Raw genomic sequence first — 13530 nt, forward strand, 5'->3', positions numbered from 1 at the left:
TATTGATCTTCAGCTAAGATAGGTTTAAATATGTCATTTTTTAACTACATTTTTGTTGGTATCTCGGTGGTATTGTGGGTAAAGGCATATGTAGACACCAATAACATCCTGGGCTGGATTCAATATCACCCAGGGCCTGCACTAATGGGTCTTATGAAAATCTTTCACTTTTTTTTTTTATCTCTAGGAGAAAAAAACGAAAATAAGACCCCTTATAATACCTGGCAAAGATTTGAAACTTCCACCTCTGTGCCATGTTACTACTTCTAAACACCTCTACCTATGAGGCCACCGAAGCAGCAACAACCTCAACCTGAAAATTGAGATATTTAAACTTATTTCAATTTTGAGGCAGATTTGTTAACACACACTCACACACACACAATACAACTTAAGTTAAAAAAAAAAAAAAAAAATTTTAAACTGGGTAGGAATTGAAACCTAAACCACCATTTAACAGACAAAGTGACTTTTACCAACAATTTCAATGTTAAAATTTAGATATTAAAATATTTTCTTTATTGGTAAGACTGTTGTTGTTGCTGTTTGTTCCTTCTCAAGCCACACCTGGTTCATAATGGCTGGTTTCCTGGTTTCATTGGTGTATAGGTTCCCCACCTGGATGGGACGTTGGTGAGCTGCTAGATGTAAGAGGAAAGAGTAAGAAAAAGAAAAAGTTGTTGTGAAAGAGTCAGCAGAAGTTCACCATTACCTTCTGCCAGGCCCAGCTCTGCATGTATGTAGTTTCCAACTACCAAATCCACTCACAAGGCTTTGGTTGGCCCAAGGCTATAGTAGAAGACACTTGCCCAAGGTGCCACACAGCAGGACTGAACCTGGAACCATGTGGTTGGTAAGCCAGCTTCTTACTACACAGCCATGCCTGAGAAAATTGTAATATTTTCAAAGAAGGTCACCTTAAGTACAAAAGGTGCTGACTTCAGAAAGGATGTTATCAGAACCTCAAATAAGACATAATGCACTGGAGCTGTGAAAAGTGTGGCCATGTAATACTACTTTCTGTCTTTTATGGTTGACATACCCACGTATGTCAACCAAAAAAAATTGCCTGCAGCCTCATCATTATCATTTAACATCTGTTTTCCATGCTGGCACAGATTGGAGAGCTTGACCAGAACTGGCAAGGCCGGGGGCTACACCAGGATTCTGTTGCTTATTTTGGCTTGGTTTCTGGATGCCCTTTTTATCACCAGACCACCAGCTTCCAAGCAAGTTAATACTTCTCCATGGCCAGACATATATTCGAACAACACTGCTTGTATAACAGTGATACTCATTTACAGCTGTCCTGCAATGTCAAGACAAACACAATCGGGGCAGGATTAAGACCCATCGAGGCCCCTAAGCACTTGAAAGATTTTGGTGGCCCCCATAAAAGATTATGTAATCCAAAATATAAACAATAACAAACCATAAAATAAATTATTTTTCAAAACAAAACAGTAAGAGGGAAAATAATGTTTATTTTTGTCTACTTCCACTTTATTTATATTTGAATAGTGAGATCTTTTTTAAAACGGGGGCCACATTTTTCATTAACGAAACACTTTGAAACTTGGAACAATGGTAGAATGTGTCATATAAAACATCTTTTTCTCTTAGTCTTCTTAAAAAAAAAAGAAATCCCTAAGTTATTCCATGTTAAAGTTGTCGTATTTCTGTAATTTCAACCAATCACTGACGTCCATTCAGCCGATATACATTAAGTGCCGACTACATAAACAAACGATTCTGAAACAATTAACCCTAACCCTAACCCTAACCCTAAGGTTAGGGTTAAAGTAAATTTAAAATGAAAAAAGCAAATAAAACGAAGGTATGGAGATTAAATACGCTTTACATCGCTTAATCAGCCAAAGGAGTAAATGTAAACAACTGAATACTTGTCAGTGATTGGTTGAAATTATCGAAATAAGACAATTTTTTACATGAAATAAATTCGAATACAAAAATATTTTTCTGTTCTATAACACAAAATAGATAAGTATACGAAGTTTGAAAGTCTTTCCGTACCAAAAACACTACGTAAAACATTAATGAAAAATGTGGCCCCTGTTTTAAAATAGATCCGAAGAGTGTAGTGGGTGCTTTTACGTGCCACCAGCATGAAGAAGGCCAGTCAGGAGGTACCGGCAACAGCCACGTTCAAAATGGTGTATTTTACGTGCCACCTGCACAGGCAACGATCTTGCTCGAATGTCTTTCCACGTGCCAGGAAGGCGACGCTGGTAACGATCACGCTAAGAATAATGGATTGCAAACATCAGTGTTATTGTTTCGATTTTGTATGAATTTGTTTGTGTTTAATTAAGCAATTTCTTTTGTGGAATGATTTATCACAGAGATCACAGCGATATGGCTTCTCTCCAGTATGGAGGTATATGTGAGTAGTTAAGCCACTACGAAAAAAGAAGGTTTTACCACAGATAATACAGCGATATGGTTTCACTTTTGTATGAATACGTTTGTGTTTAGTTAAGTTACTTCCATCAGAGAAGAATTTCCCGCAGTCGTCACACCGGTATGGTTTCTCTCCTGTGTGAGTGTACCTGTGCGTAGTTAAACAGCTATTATAAGCAAAAGACTTACCACAAATATCGCAACGATATGGTTTCTTTCTCGTTTGAAAATGCCTGTGCGTAGAGGAAGATTTACCAGAGATGATACCACAGCGATACTGCTCATTTCTGATATGCACACGTTTATGTCTAGCTAAAAGAGTACAATCAGAGAATTGTTTACCACAGATATGACAACGGTAGGGTTTCTCTGCTGTATGAATGCGCCTGTGGTAAACAAGGTTACTTTTCTGAGCAAATGGTCTGTTGCAGATATCACAGTGATATGGCTTCTCTCCTGTATGAACGCGTTTGTGTGTAGTTAATCTACTTTTGCATGAGAATGATTTACCACAGATATCACAGCGATATATCTTCTCTTTGTGAGTGCGTTTGTGTCTAAATAGGTAAACCGTTTGAGAAAAGAATTTACCACAGATATCACAATGATATGGTTTCTGTTGGGTCAGTTCGTTACTTACAGAGAATGGTTTACCACTGATGTATGGTTCCTCTTCGATATGAGTGTGTTTGTGTCTAGTTAAGTTACTTAACTGAGCGAATGATTTATCACAGACATCACATTGATACGGCCTCTCTCCTGTATGAACGCGATTATGTATAATTAAGCTTCCGTTCGAAAAGCATGACATACCACAGATATCACAGGAATATGACTTCTTTCTTGTACGAACTCGTTTGCGTCGTGCTGAGGCATCCGTTACAGATAATAATTTATCACGAATAAGTGGTTCCTTTTCTCTATGAGTGCGTTTGTGTATGCCTAAGCTTCTTTTCCAAGTGTACGATCTACCACAGATATCACACGTGTATGGCTTCTCTCCTGTATGAATACGTCTATGGCTCTTTAAATAACCGCTCACTTTAAATGATTTATCACAGATATCACAACGATATCGAATCATCTGAGTACGAATAGGTAAGCTAGCAGACATTTTTTTTTTCTGTTTCGCATGGGTGTTCATATGTGCAGTTAAGTTGCTTTTCCTCGAGAATGATTTAGCACAGACATCACAGGAACATGGCTTCTCTCCTGCGCGAACGCCTTTCTCTTGCGTCGAGTCATTACTAACTGATAAAGATTTATCGCAAATAGATACTTCCTTTTTTCTATGAGTGCGTTTGTGTGTAGCTAAGTTACTGCTCGAAAAGAAATCTCTGCCACAGATATCACAGTGAAATGGTTTCTCTCCTGTATGAGTGCGTTTGTGTACAGTCAAGCTTTTTTTCCAAGAGTATGATTTGCCACAGATATCACAGTGATGTGACTTCTTTTCTGAATGAGTAATTTTGTGATGAACTAAGTGACCACTGTGAGAGAATGATTTACCACAGACACCACACAGGTATGGTCTTTCTCCCGTATGAATTCGCTTGTGATTAGTCAGGGTATATCTATGAGAAAACGGTTTGCCACAGATTTCACAGCGATATGGCTTCTCTCCTGTGTGAACACGTCTATGAATCTTTAAACGACTACTTATTTTAAATGATTTACCACAGATATCGCAGGAATGTAGCAGCTCTCCTGTACAAACGCGTTTCTGTTGAATTGGTTCCTCTATTGTAGGAGTGCAATTGTGAACAGCTAAGCTTCTTTTCCTAGAGAATGATTTACCACAGACATCACAGCGAAATGGCTTCTCTACTGTAAGACTGCATTTGTGAACAGCTAAGCTTCTTTGCCAAGCGAATGATTTACCACAGACATCACAGCGAAAAGGCTTCTCTCCTGTATGACTGCGTCTGTGGTTCTTCAAATGACAACGTTCTATAAATGATCTGCCACAGATATCACAACGATATCGCATCATGTGAGTATGAAGAAATCTGTATGTAGCTAAGCTACCAGAAGCATGTTTTTTCTGTCTCACATGAGTGTACATGTGTGAAATTAAGCTATTCTTCCAAGAGAATGATTTATTACAGATGTTACACTGATGTGGCTTCTCTCCTGTATGAATGTATTTGTGCAGAACTAGACTATGTGCCCTTGAGAACGATCTACCGCAGATATCACAATGAAAAGGCTTCTCTCCTGTATGGGTGTACACATGTGTACTAAAACTATCTTTCTGATAAAAAGACTTACCGCAGATATTACATCTGTATGGTTTCTTTCCTGTATGAATACGTTTGTGAGTTATAAGGTTGCTTTTTCGAGGGAACTCCTTTTTACAGATATCACATTGGTGAGATGATTTTCCACTAAGAATTGGTGTCTCATCGTTAACATCGGTTCTTTTAGGTTCCGATTCACATTTAACATTGTCCTCACACGATTCAGCCTCCAGCATTTTTTCTTCTCTCTCTCTACAATATACAGATGCTTTTCTTGCTTTCGGTTTTAAAATTTTAGCTCCTAACAAAATAATTATTCTATTTCAATAAACTTTGAAGATTCAACAAACCCCCTTCGTAATTCGGGTTTAATTTGAATACAGTATCGTCTTGAACAGTGAAGCGGAGAAGTTCAACTGAATAGTTTCAACCAGATAAAATATTTCACAGTAATTCTATCAAAGATTTATATTTAAAAAAAAAAAGGGTCATAGTGGTTCTTTTCTAGGATAGTTTCTTTCAATAATGATGAGTGTTTGATAAGCCCCCAAAATATTCTCTGTTGCCGATATCATGTCATATTCTGAATTAAAAGAAAAACAATAAAAGTGCCATTAGTGAAAAGAAAAAGGGATAAAAAAGAATAATAATAATAATTGTGATGCAACAACAGAAGCTTTAAAACATTAAAGCTTCTATTGTTTTTTCTGAGAGGAGTTTTAAAATAGCTACCATGTGCCAATCGCATGTAAAAAGCACCTTCGAACACTGGGCCGCCTCATGGAGGCAACGACAAATGACCGAGACTTTTGGCCACATGCCATGCTTCAGAAGAAGAACCATCAAGCCAAGTGGAATTGTAGCTTGTAGTTGTAGCAGATGCCAGTGGCACATAAATGCACCTGTTACACTCTTGGAATGATTGGCATTAGGAAGGGCATCCAGCTGTAGAAACCATGCCAAATCAGATTGGAACATGGTGCAACCCCCTCAGCTTCCCAGTTCTCAGTCAAACCATCCAACCCATGCCAGCATGGACAATGGAAGTTAAATGACGATGATGAATTAAATTATTACTCTTTTACTCTTTTACTTGTTTCAAGTCTTTTGACTGCGACCATGCTGGAGCACCGCCTTTAGTCGAGCAAATCGACCCCAGGACTTATTCTTTGGAAGCCTAGTACTTATTCTATCGGTCTCTTTTGCTGAACCGCTAAGTTAGGGGGGACGTAAACACACCAGCATCGGTTGTCAAGCGATGTTGGGGCGACAAACACAGACACAAACATATATATATATACATATATACGACGGGCTTCTTTCAGTTTCCGTCTACCAAATCCACTGACAAGGCTTTGGTCGGCCCGAGGCTATAGTAGAAGACACTTGCCCAAGGTGCCACACAGTGGGACTGAACCCGGAACCATGTGGTTGGTAAGCAAGCTACTTACCACACAGCTACTCCTACGCCTATTGCTTTTTTTTTTTTTTTTTTTTTTTGCATGCATTTTCGTAGAGATTCAAAATGGAAATTCTTTGATTCATGTCAACAGCATTCACACATACAGAAACACACACACACGCCTAACAAGACATGAAATGCACACAATCTCCCTTTCTCTCTGATAGATTGCTAGAAAGAAAGAAGGGTTTGGCCTCGCCTGGCTCTCTGTTGGTTATGCCTGAGGAACAGCCTGCTCATCAGATCAACATGCAGGTGGCTGAGTACTTCACAGAGACACATACAGTTCCCTAAAACACAGTTCTCAGGGAGATCCAGCATATTCATACGGGAGAGAAGCCACATCGCTGTGAAATCTGAGGCCGATCGTTTTCTCAGGGAGATCCAGCCTGGCTCTTCAAATCACAGGAAGAACTCATTTTTGTCAGCTGGCTGGCCTGGAGTAACATGAAGTCGGGCCTTGCTCGAGGACACTATGTACTGCTGCTGCTGGGAACCGAACTCATGAACTTCAGAATTGTAAGCTGAATATTCTAGAGAGAAAGAATAGCCTGACCTGACCTGACCTGACCTGACCTGGCTTGGCCTGGCCTGACCTGGCCTGACCTGACCTGACCTGACCTGACCTGGCCTGGCCTGTATCTAATAGACTATTGAAGGGATATTATCTTCTTTCTCTGAGACACTTATGATGGTGAGACTAAGGCAATGGGAAAGCCTAGTGTCCCCACGGGCCACCTCGGTGAGGTGAGGTGAGCTGCCAACGATGACAAGAATTTCACGGTTAGCATCGCAGTCCCTCTAAACATCTCTAAAGCAACAGGTTGTAAAAAAAAATATTGTTCACTGCCAGGTCCCGATAATTCGGGGTTTTGTTCCATTCGGCTTCGGAAGCAGTGACCCCTTTCCATTTACTGCAGCATCTAGGATGTGAGAGGGGAGCAAAAGAGTCACAGACTGTGGCATCCCAGACATGTCATTTTGTTAAATATATATATACTCTTTTACTTGTTTCAGTCATTTGACTGCGGCCATGCTGGAGCACCACCTTTAGTCGAACAAATCGACCCCAGGACTTATTCTTTATAAGCGTAGTACTTATTCCAGCGGTATATATATATATATATATATATATATATATATATATATATATATACTCTTTTACTCTTTTACTTGTTTCAGTCATTTGACTGCAGCCATGCTGGAGCACCACCTTTAGTCGAACAAATCGACCCCAGGACTTATTCTTTATAAGCGTAGTACTTATTCCAGCGGTATATATATATATATATATATATATATATATATATATATACTCTTTTACTCTTTTACTTGTTTCAGTCATTTGACTGCAGCCATGCTGGAGCACCACCTTTAGTCGAACAAATCAACCCCAGGACTTATTCTTTGTAAGCCTAGTACTTATTCTATCGGTCTCCTTCGCCGAGCCACTAAGTTACGGGGACATAAACACACCAGCATCGGTTGTAAAGCGATGTTGGGGGTACAAACACACACACACACACACACACATATATATATATATACATATATACGATGGGCTTCTTTCAGTTTCCGTCTACCAAATCCACTCACAAGGCTTTGGTTGGCCCGAGGCTATAGTAGAAGACACTTGCCCAAGGTGCCACGCAGTGGGAATGAACCCGGAACCATGCAGCTGGTTGGCAAGCTACTTACCACACAGCCACTCCTGCGCCTGTATATATATTAAAAAAAAAATCGACAACCCTAAAAAGAAAAAAAAAGAAAAAGAAAACTAACGTAATCTAGGTCACAGTATATGAAAGAATAAATGGGATGGTCAGAAGTGACGTTTTAGTCATAAACAACAATGTTCTTTTCTACTCTAGGCACAAGGTTCGAAATTTTGGGGGAGGGGGAGGGGGAGCCAGTCGATTAGGTCGAACCAGTACGCAACTAGTACTTAATTTATCGACTCCGAAAGGATGAAAGGCAAAGTCGACCTTGGCGGAATTTGAACTCAGAACCTAACGGCAGACGAAATACCACTAAGCATTTCGCCCGGTGTGCTAGCGATTCTTATTTCTTTATTGCCCACAAGGGGCTAAACATAGAGGGGACAAACAAAGGACAGACAAAGGGATTAAGTCGATTACATCGACCCAGTGCGCGCTAACGTTTCTTATTTCTTTATTGCCCACAAGGGGCTAAACATAGAGGGGACAAACAAAGGGATTAATTCGATTACATCGACCCAGTGCGTGCTAACGTTTCTTATTTCTTTATTGCCCACAAGGGGCTAAACATAGAGGGGACAAACAAAGGGATTAAGTCGATTACATCGACCCAGTGCGCGCTAACGTTTCTTATTTCTTTATTGCCCACAAGGGGCTAAACATAGAGGGGACAAACAAAGGGATTAATTCGATTACATCGACCCAGTGCGTGCTAACGTTTCTTATTTCTTTATTGCCCACAAGGGGCTAAACATAGAGGGGACAAACAAAGGACAGACAAAGGGATTAAGTCGATTACATCGACCCAGTGCGCGCTAACGTTTCTTATTTCTTTATTGCCCACAAGGGGCTAAACATAGAGGGGACAAACAAAGGACAGACAAAGGGATTAAGTCGATTACATCGACCCAGTGCGCGCTAACGTTTCTTATTTCTTTATTGCCCACAAGGGGCTAAACATAGAGGGGACAAACAAAGGGATTAATTCGATTACATCGACCCAGTGCGTGCTAACGTTTCTTATTTCTTTATTGCCCACAAGGGGCTAAACATAGAGGGGACAAACAAAGGACAGACAAAGGGATTAAGTCGATTACATCGACCCAGTGCGCGCTAACGTTTCTTATTTCTTTATTGCCCACAAGGGGCTAAACATAGAGGGGACAAACAAAGGGATTAATTCGATTACATCGACCCAGTGCGTGCTAACGTTTCTTATTTCTTTATTGCCCACAAGGGGCTAAACATAGAGGGGACAAACAAAGGGATTAAGTCGATTACATCGACCCAGTGCGCGCTAACGTTTCTTATTTCTTTATTGCCCACAAGGGGCTAAACATAGAGGGGACAAACAAAGGGATTAATTCGATTACATCGACCCAGTGCGTGCTAACGTTTCTTATTTCTTTATTGCCCACAAGGGGCTAAACATAGAGGGGACAAACAAAGGACAGACAAAGGGATTAAGTCGATTACATCGACCCAGTGCGCGCTAACGTTTCTTATTTCTTTATTGCCCACAAGGGGCTAAACATAGAGGGGACAAACAAAGGACAGACAAAGGGATTAAGTCGATTACATCGACCCAGTGCGCGCTAACGTTTCTTATTTCTTTATTGCCCACAAGGGGCTAAACATAGAGGGGACAAACAAAGGGATTAATTCGATTACATCGACCCAGTGCGTGCTAACGTTTCTTATTTCTTTATTGCCCACAAGGGGCTAAACATAGAGGGGACAAACAAAGGACAGACAAAGGGATTAAGTCGATTACATCGACCCAGTGCGCGCTAACGTTTCTTATTTCTTTATTGCCCACAAGGGGCTAAACATAGAGGGGACAAACAAAGGGATTAATTCGATTACATCGACCCAGTGCGTGCTAACGTTTCTTATTTCTTTATTGCCCACAAGGGGCTAAACATAGAGGGGACAAACAAAGGACAGACAAAGGGATTAAGTCGATTACATCGACCCAGTGCGCGCTAACGTTTCTTATTTCTTTATTGCCCACAAGGGGCTAAACATAGAGGGGACAAACAAAGGGATTAATTCGATTACATCGACCCAGTGCGTGCTAACGTTTCTTATTTCTTTATTGCCCACAAGGGGCTAAACATAGAGGGGACAAACAAAGGACAGACAAAGGGATTAAGTCGATTACATCGACCCAGTGCGCGCTAACGTTTCTTATTTCTTTATTGCCCACAAGGGGCTAAACATAGAGGGGACAAACAAAGGACAGACAAAGGGATTAAGTCGATTACATCGACCCAGTGCGCGCTAACGTTTCTTATTTCTTTATTGCCCACAAGGGGCTAAACATAGAGGGGACAAACAAAGGGATTAATTCGATTACATCGACCCAGTGCGTGCTAACGTTTCTTATTTCTTTATTGCCCACAAGGGGCTAAACATAGAGGGGACAAACAAAGGACAGACAAAGGGATTAAGTCGATTACATCGACCCAGTGCGCGCTAACGTTTCTTATTTCTTTATTGCCCACAAGGGGCTAAACATAGAGGGGACAAACAAAGGGATTAAGTCGATTACATCGACCCAGTGCGCGCTAACGTTTCTTATTTCTTTATTGCCCACAAGGGGCTAAACATAGAGGGGACAAACAAAGGACAGACAAAGGGATTAAGTCGATTACATCGACCAAGTGCGTGCTAACGTTTCTTATTTCTTTATTGCCCACAAGGGGCTAAACATAGAGGGGACAAACAAAGGGATTAAGTCGATTACATCGAACCCAGTGCGTAACTGGTACTTAATTTATCGACCCCGAAAGGATGAAAGGCAAAGTCGACCCCGGCGGAATTTGAACTCAGAACATAAAGACAGACGAAATACCGCTAAGCATTTCGTCCGGCATGCTAACGTTTCTGCCAGCTCGCTGCCTTATAGACAACGATATTCAACTAGTGACAAATTTGAGTAGGTAACTCTACAGCGGTCGAACAATTCGTTAAAAGTAGCAGCTATGTCACTAATCAACAAAAATTGAGGGTAAAGGGAGTAAATAAAGTCGTCTACCTTGTGACAGTGTGTGACACGAGGGAGAGTTAGGCTTCCAAAATAAAAACGAGATGATCAGGTTTTACATAAGGGCTGGATGAGCGCCGTTGAAATATCTTCAGAAAGACGCATATTTTTCAACGATCGTTTACAAATCTACGCAAATCATGGAATCAGGCATGATCTTTTATTTATTTTAATCATTAGACTGCGATCTTTAAGAACATTTAGTTAAATGAATCGACCCCAGTACGTCTTTAATTTTTTAATTAAAAAATTTTTTTTTATATAAAACCTGGTACTTATTCTATCCGTCTCAGTTTTCGTCTATCAAATTCATTGACAAGGCTTTGATCGGCCCGAAGCTATAGAAGACACTTGCCCAAGGTGCCACGCAGTAGGACCGAAAACCGAACCTAGAACAATGTGGTTGGGAAGCCAGCTTGTTACCCAATAACCTTTGGACTTTTTCTATTTCGCAGTCGAAACTATGGGATACCTATCAAATATATATATATATATATATATACCACATTATAAAACAATTAAGAGAAATTTCGAGAGAATTATTTACCTATTTTGCTGAAATTTAACTCATTCGTTTTGACGATTTTTGGAGGAACCACGCCCAGCTTTCAGAAGTGTTCGCCATGGATTGTAGAAAACTGATGAGTTATGTGTTCTGTTATGGCCATCCAGATAATTTTTTGTTGTATATTTGAATATCAAGCGAAAAGCGATTAAAAAAAGTTATTTTCTCATTCGTTGGTGAGTAAAATTCAAGCGATTCTTGTCTTGTAAAACTGGGCGGGACAGCATTTAACGCTGAAACTTGGTTCGTAATGGAATGGATCGTAATGGAATGAAAATATTTGATGACCCAGTTGACGGAACATCGAGGTCGAATCAGGTGGCTCACAACGTGTTATCTACGAAGAAATTAGTCACCTTCGTAAGAATTAACTAATAAACGAAACACAATTGAATTGAACGGACTTTACAAAGATAACACGTAGGCGGTGTAGTCGACAATTTCTCCTGCGTAAATAATAGCCAGTGTCGTGAATTAAAAACCCTTGACATAATTTAATACTTCCTGAAATCCGGTGGCTCTTGAGCAAGACACTCTATTTCACGTTGATCCAGTTCACTCAGCTGGCGAAAATGAGTTGTATCTGTTGTCATACTAAAATCTCCTTCAGAACTCCGTTGAGGGCTCCGTGTGTCTGCAGAGAGCTCAGCTACTTGCACGTTAGTTTCAAGGAGGCTGTTCGGTTAATCGGATCGATTATATGGAAACCCTCATCGTTGTAACCCAATGGTTCCCAAAGTGGGTAGTACCGCCCCCCCCCCCCACCCGAGGGTGGGGGTGGGGGGCTTGAAGAAAAACGGGGCGATAATAGGGGTGACCAAAACGGGGCAGTGGATGTAAAAACAAAAACAAACAAAATAAAAGGTCAATTAGTTTAAGCTTAACTTGTGAAATATTTGTTTTGAATTTGCTGCAGAAAATGGTCTATCTTTCTGGTGATGGGGGGGGGGGGGGTGTGGATGTACTAGGAATGTGGCCTTAAAACCAAGGGGGCAGCAGCCTGAAAAAGTTTGGGAACCACTGTCGTAACTGACTTCAAATCGGGTTCATTTAAGATTTCGTTTAACCATAGAAAATTTGCCTTGAATAAAGCTATTTCCGGCCCATGCAAGCATGGAAAAGCAAGGATTGATTTGTTTATAAGTAATAATTATATGACGAACGGAAAAGCCGGTCTCCATCTGTTTGTATTACAAGATCTATTAGAGGGAAGGATGAATCTAGCAGGGGAGATAACTTCTGTCACAACATGTGGACGCTCCGGAGCTTCGTATCAGAAAGGTCATTTAAGTTGGAATATGTGTTTTGACGAGGATTTTCCCAATTTTTGTCTTGGATCTTTCACCACAGCCTTCGAAATTATCTCTATATATATATATGTGTAAAAATAAAAACTTTTGTAAATGTATGATTATTTTGTTTCAATCCGAACCGATCTTGGTCAATTCCTTTTGTACTTAAAATCCATGGGATTCTCACGTAATAGCTATCAAAATAAACACAAACGAATTTATATCGGTGAGGAATCATATCGCTACATGTTGTTGTTGTTGTTGTTGTTGTTGGCACTCCGTCGCTTACGACGACGAGGGTTCCGGTTGATCCGATCAACGGAAACAACCTGCTCGTGAAATTAACGTGCAAGTGGCTGAGCACTCCACAGACACGTGTACCCTTAACGTAGTTCTCGGGGGATATTCAGCGTGTGACACAGTGTGACAAGGCTGACCCTTTGAATTACAGGTACAACAGAAACAGGAAGAAAGAGTGAAAGAAAGTTGTGGTGGAAGAGTACAGCAGGGTTCGCCACCATCCCCTGCCGGAGCCTCGTGGAGCTTTTAGGTGTTTTCGCTCAATAAACACTCACAACGCCCGGTCTGGGAATCGAAACCGCGATCCTATGACAGCGAATCCACTGCCCTAACCACTGGGCCATTGCGCCTCCATTGAGGGAAGGAAAAATGGGAAAATCAACAGGGGAGATAACTTCTGTCACACCATATATTTAGAAGAACAAGAAGTTGTTGAGAGAAACAGTGTGTGTGCGTGTGTGTGTGTGAAAGTTACGTAGATGC

General features: G+C 40.7%; 1 protein-coding gene and 1 long non-coding RNA gene across 3 annotated transcripts in view; both read right to left on the minus strand.

The window, feature by feature from the left end:
* The window catches only part of LOC149130194 (uncharacterized), a 282351-nt gene that overhangs the window by 14224 nt on the left and 254597 nt on the right, over nucleotides 1-13530 (minus strand). The window lies entirely within an intron of this gene.
* Nucleotides 1465-13530, minus strand: part of LOC106882563 (uncharacterized) — a 31019-nt gene continuing 18953 nt past the window's right edge. Inside the window, exons 1-2 of one of the 2 annotated variants that reach the window (XM_089345892.1) lie at nucleotides 11438-12782; nucleotides 1465-5244 (exon numbers count right to left, since the gene is read on the minus strand). In XM_089345892.1, coding sequence (XP_089202018.1) covers nucleotides 2291-4897 — 2607 coding nt within the window. In that variant the 5' untranslated portion in view covers nucleotides 4898-5244; nucleotides 11438-12782 and the 3' untranslated portion in view covers nucleotides 1465-2290. Of the gene's footprint in view, nucleotides 5245-11437; nucleotides 12783-13530 lie in introns of those variants that run through there. The other variant, XM_089345893.1, reaches the window with a different exon arrangement.

Source organism: Octopus bimaculoides, chromosome 30, assembly GCF_046866305.1.
Source record: "Octopus bimaculoides isolate indiv1 chromosome 30, ASM4686630v1, whole genome shotgun sequence".
In the NCBI taxonomy this organism is placed as follows: Eukaryota; Metazoa; Mollusca; class Cephalopoda; order Octopoda; family Octopodidae; genus Octopus; species Octopus bimaculoides.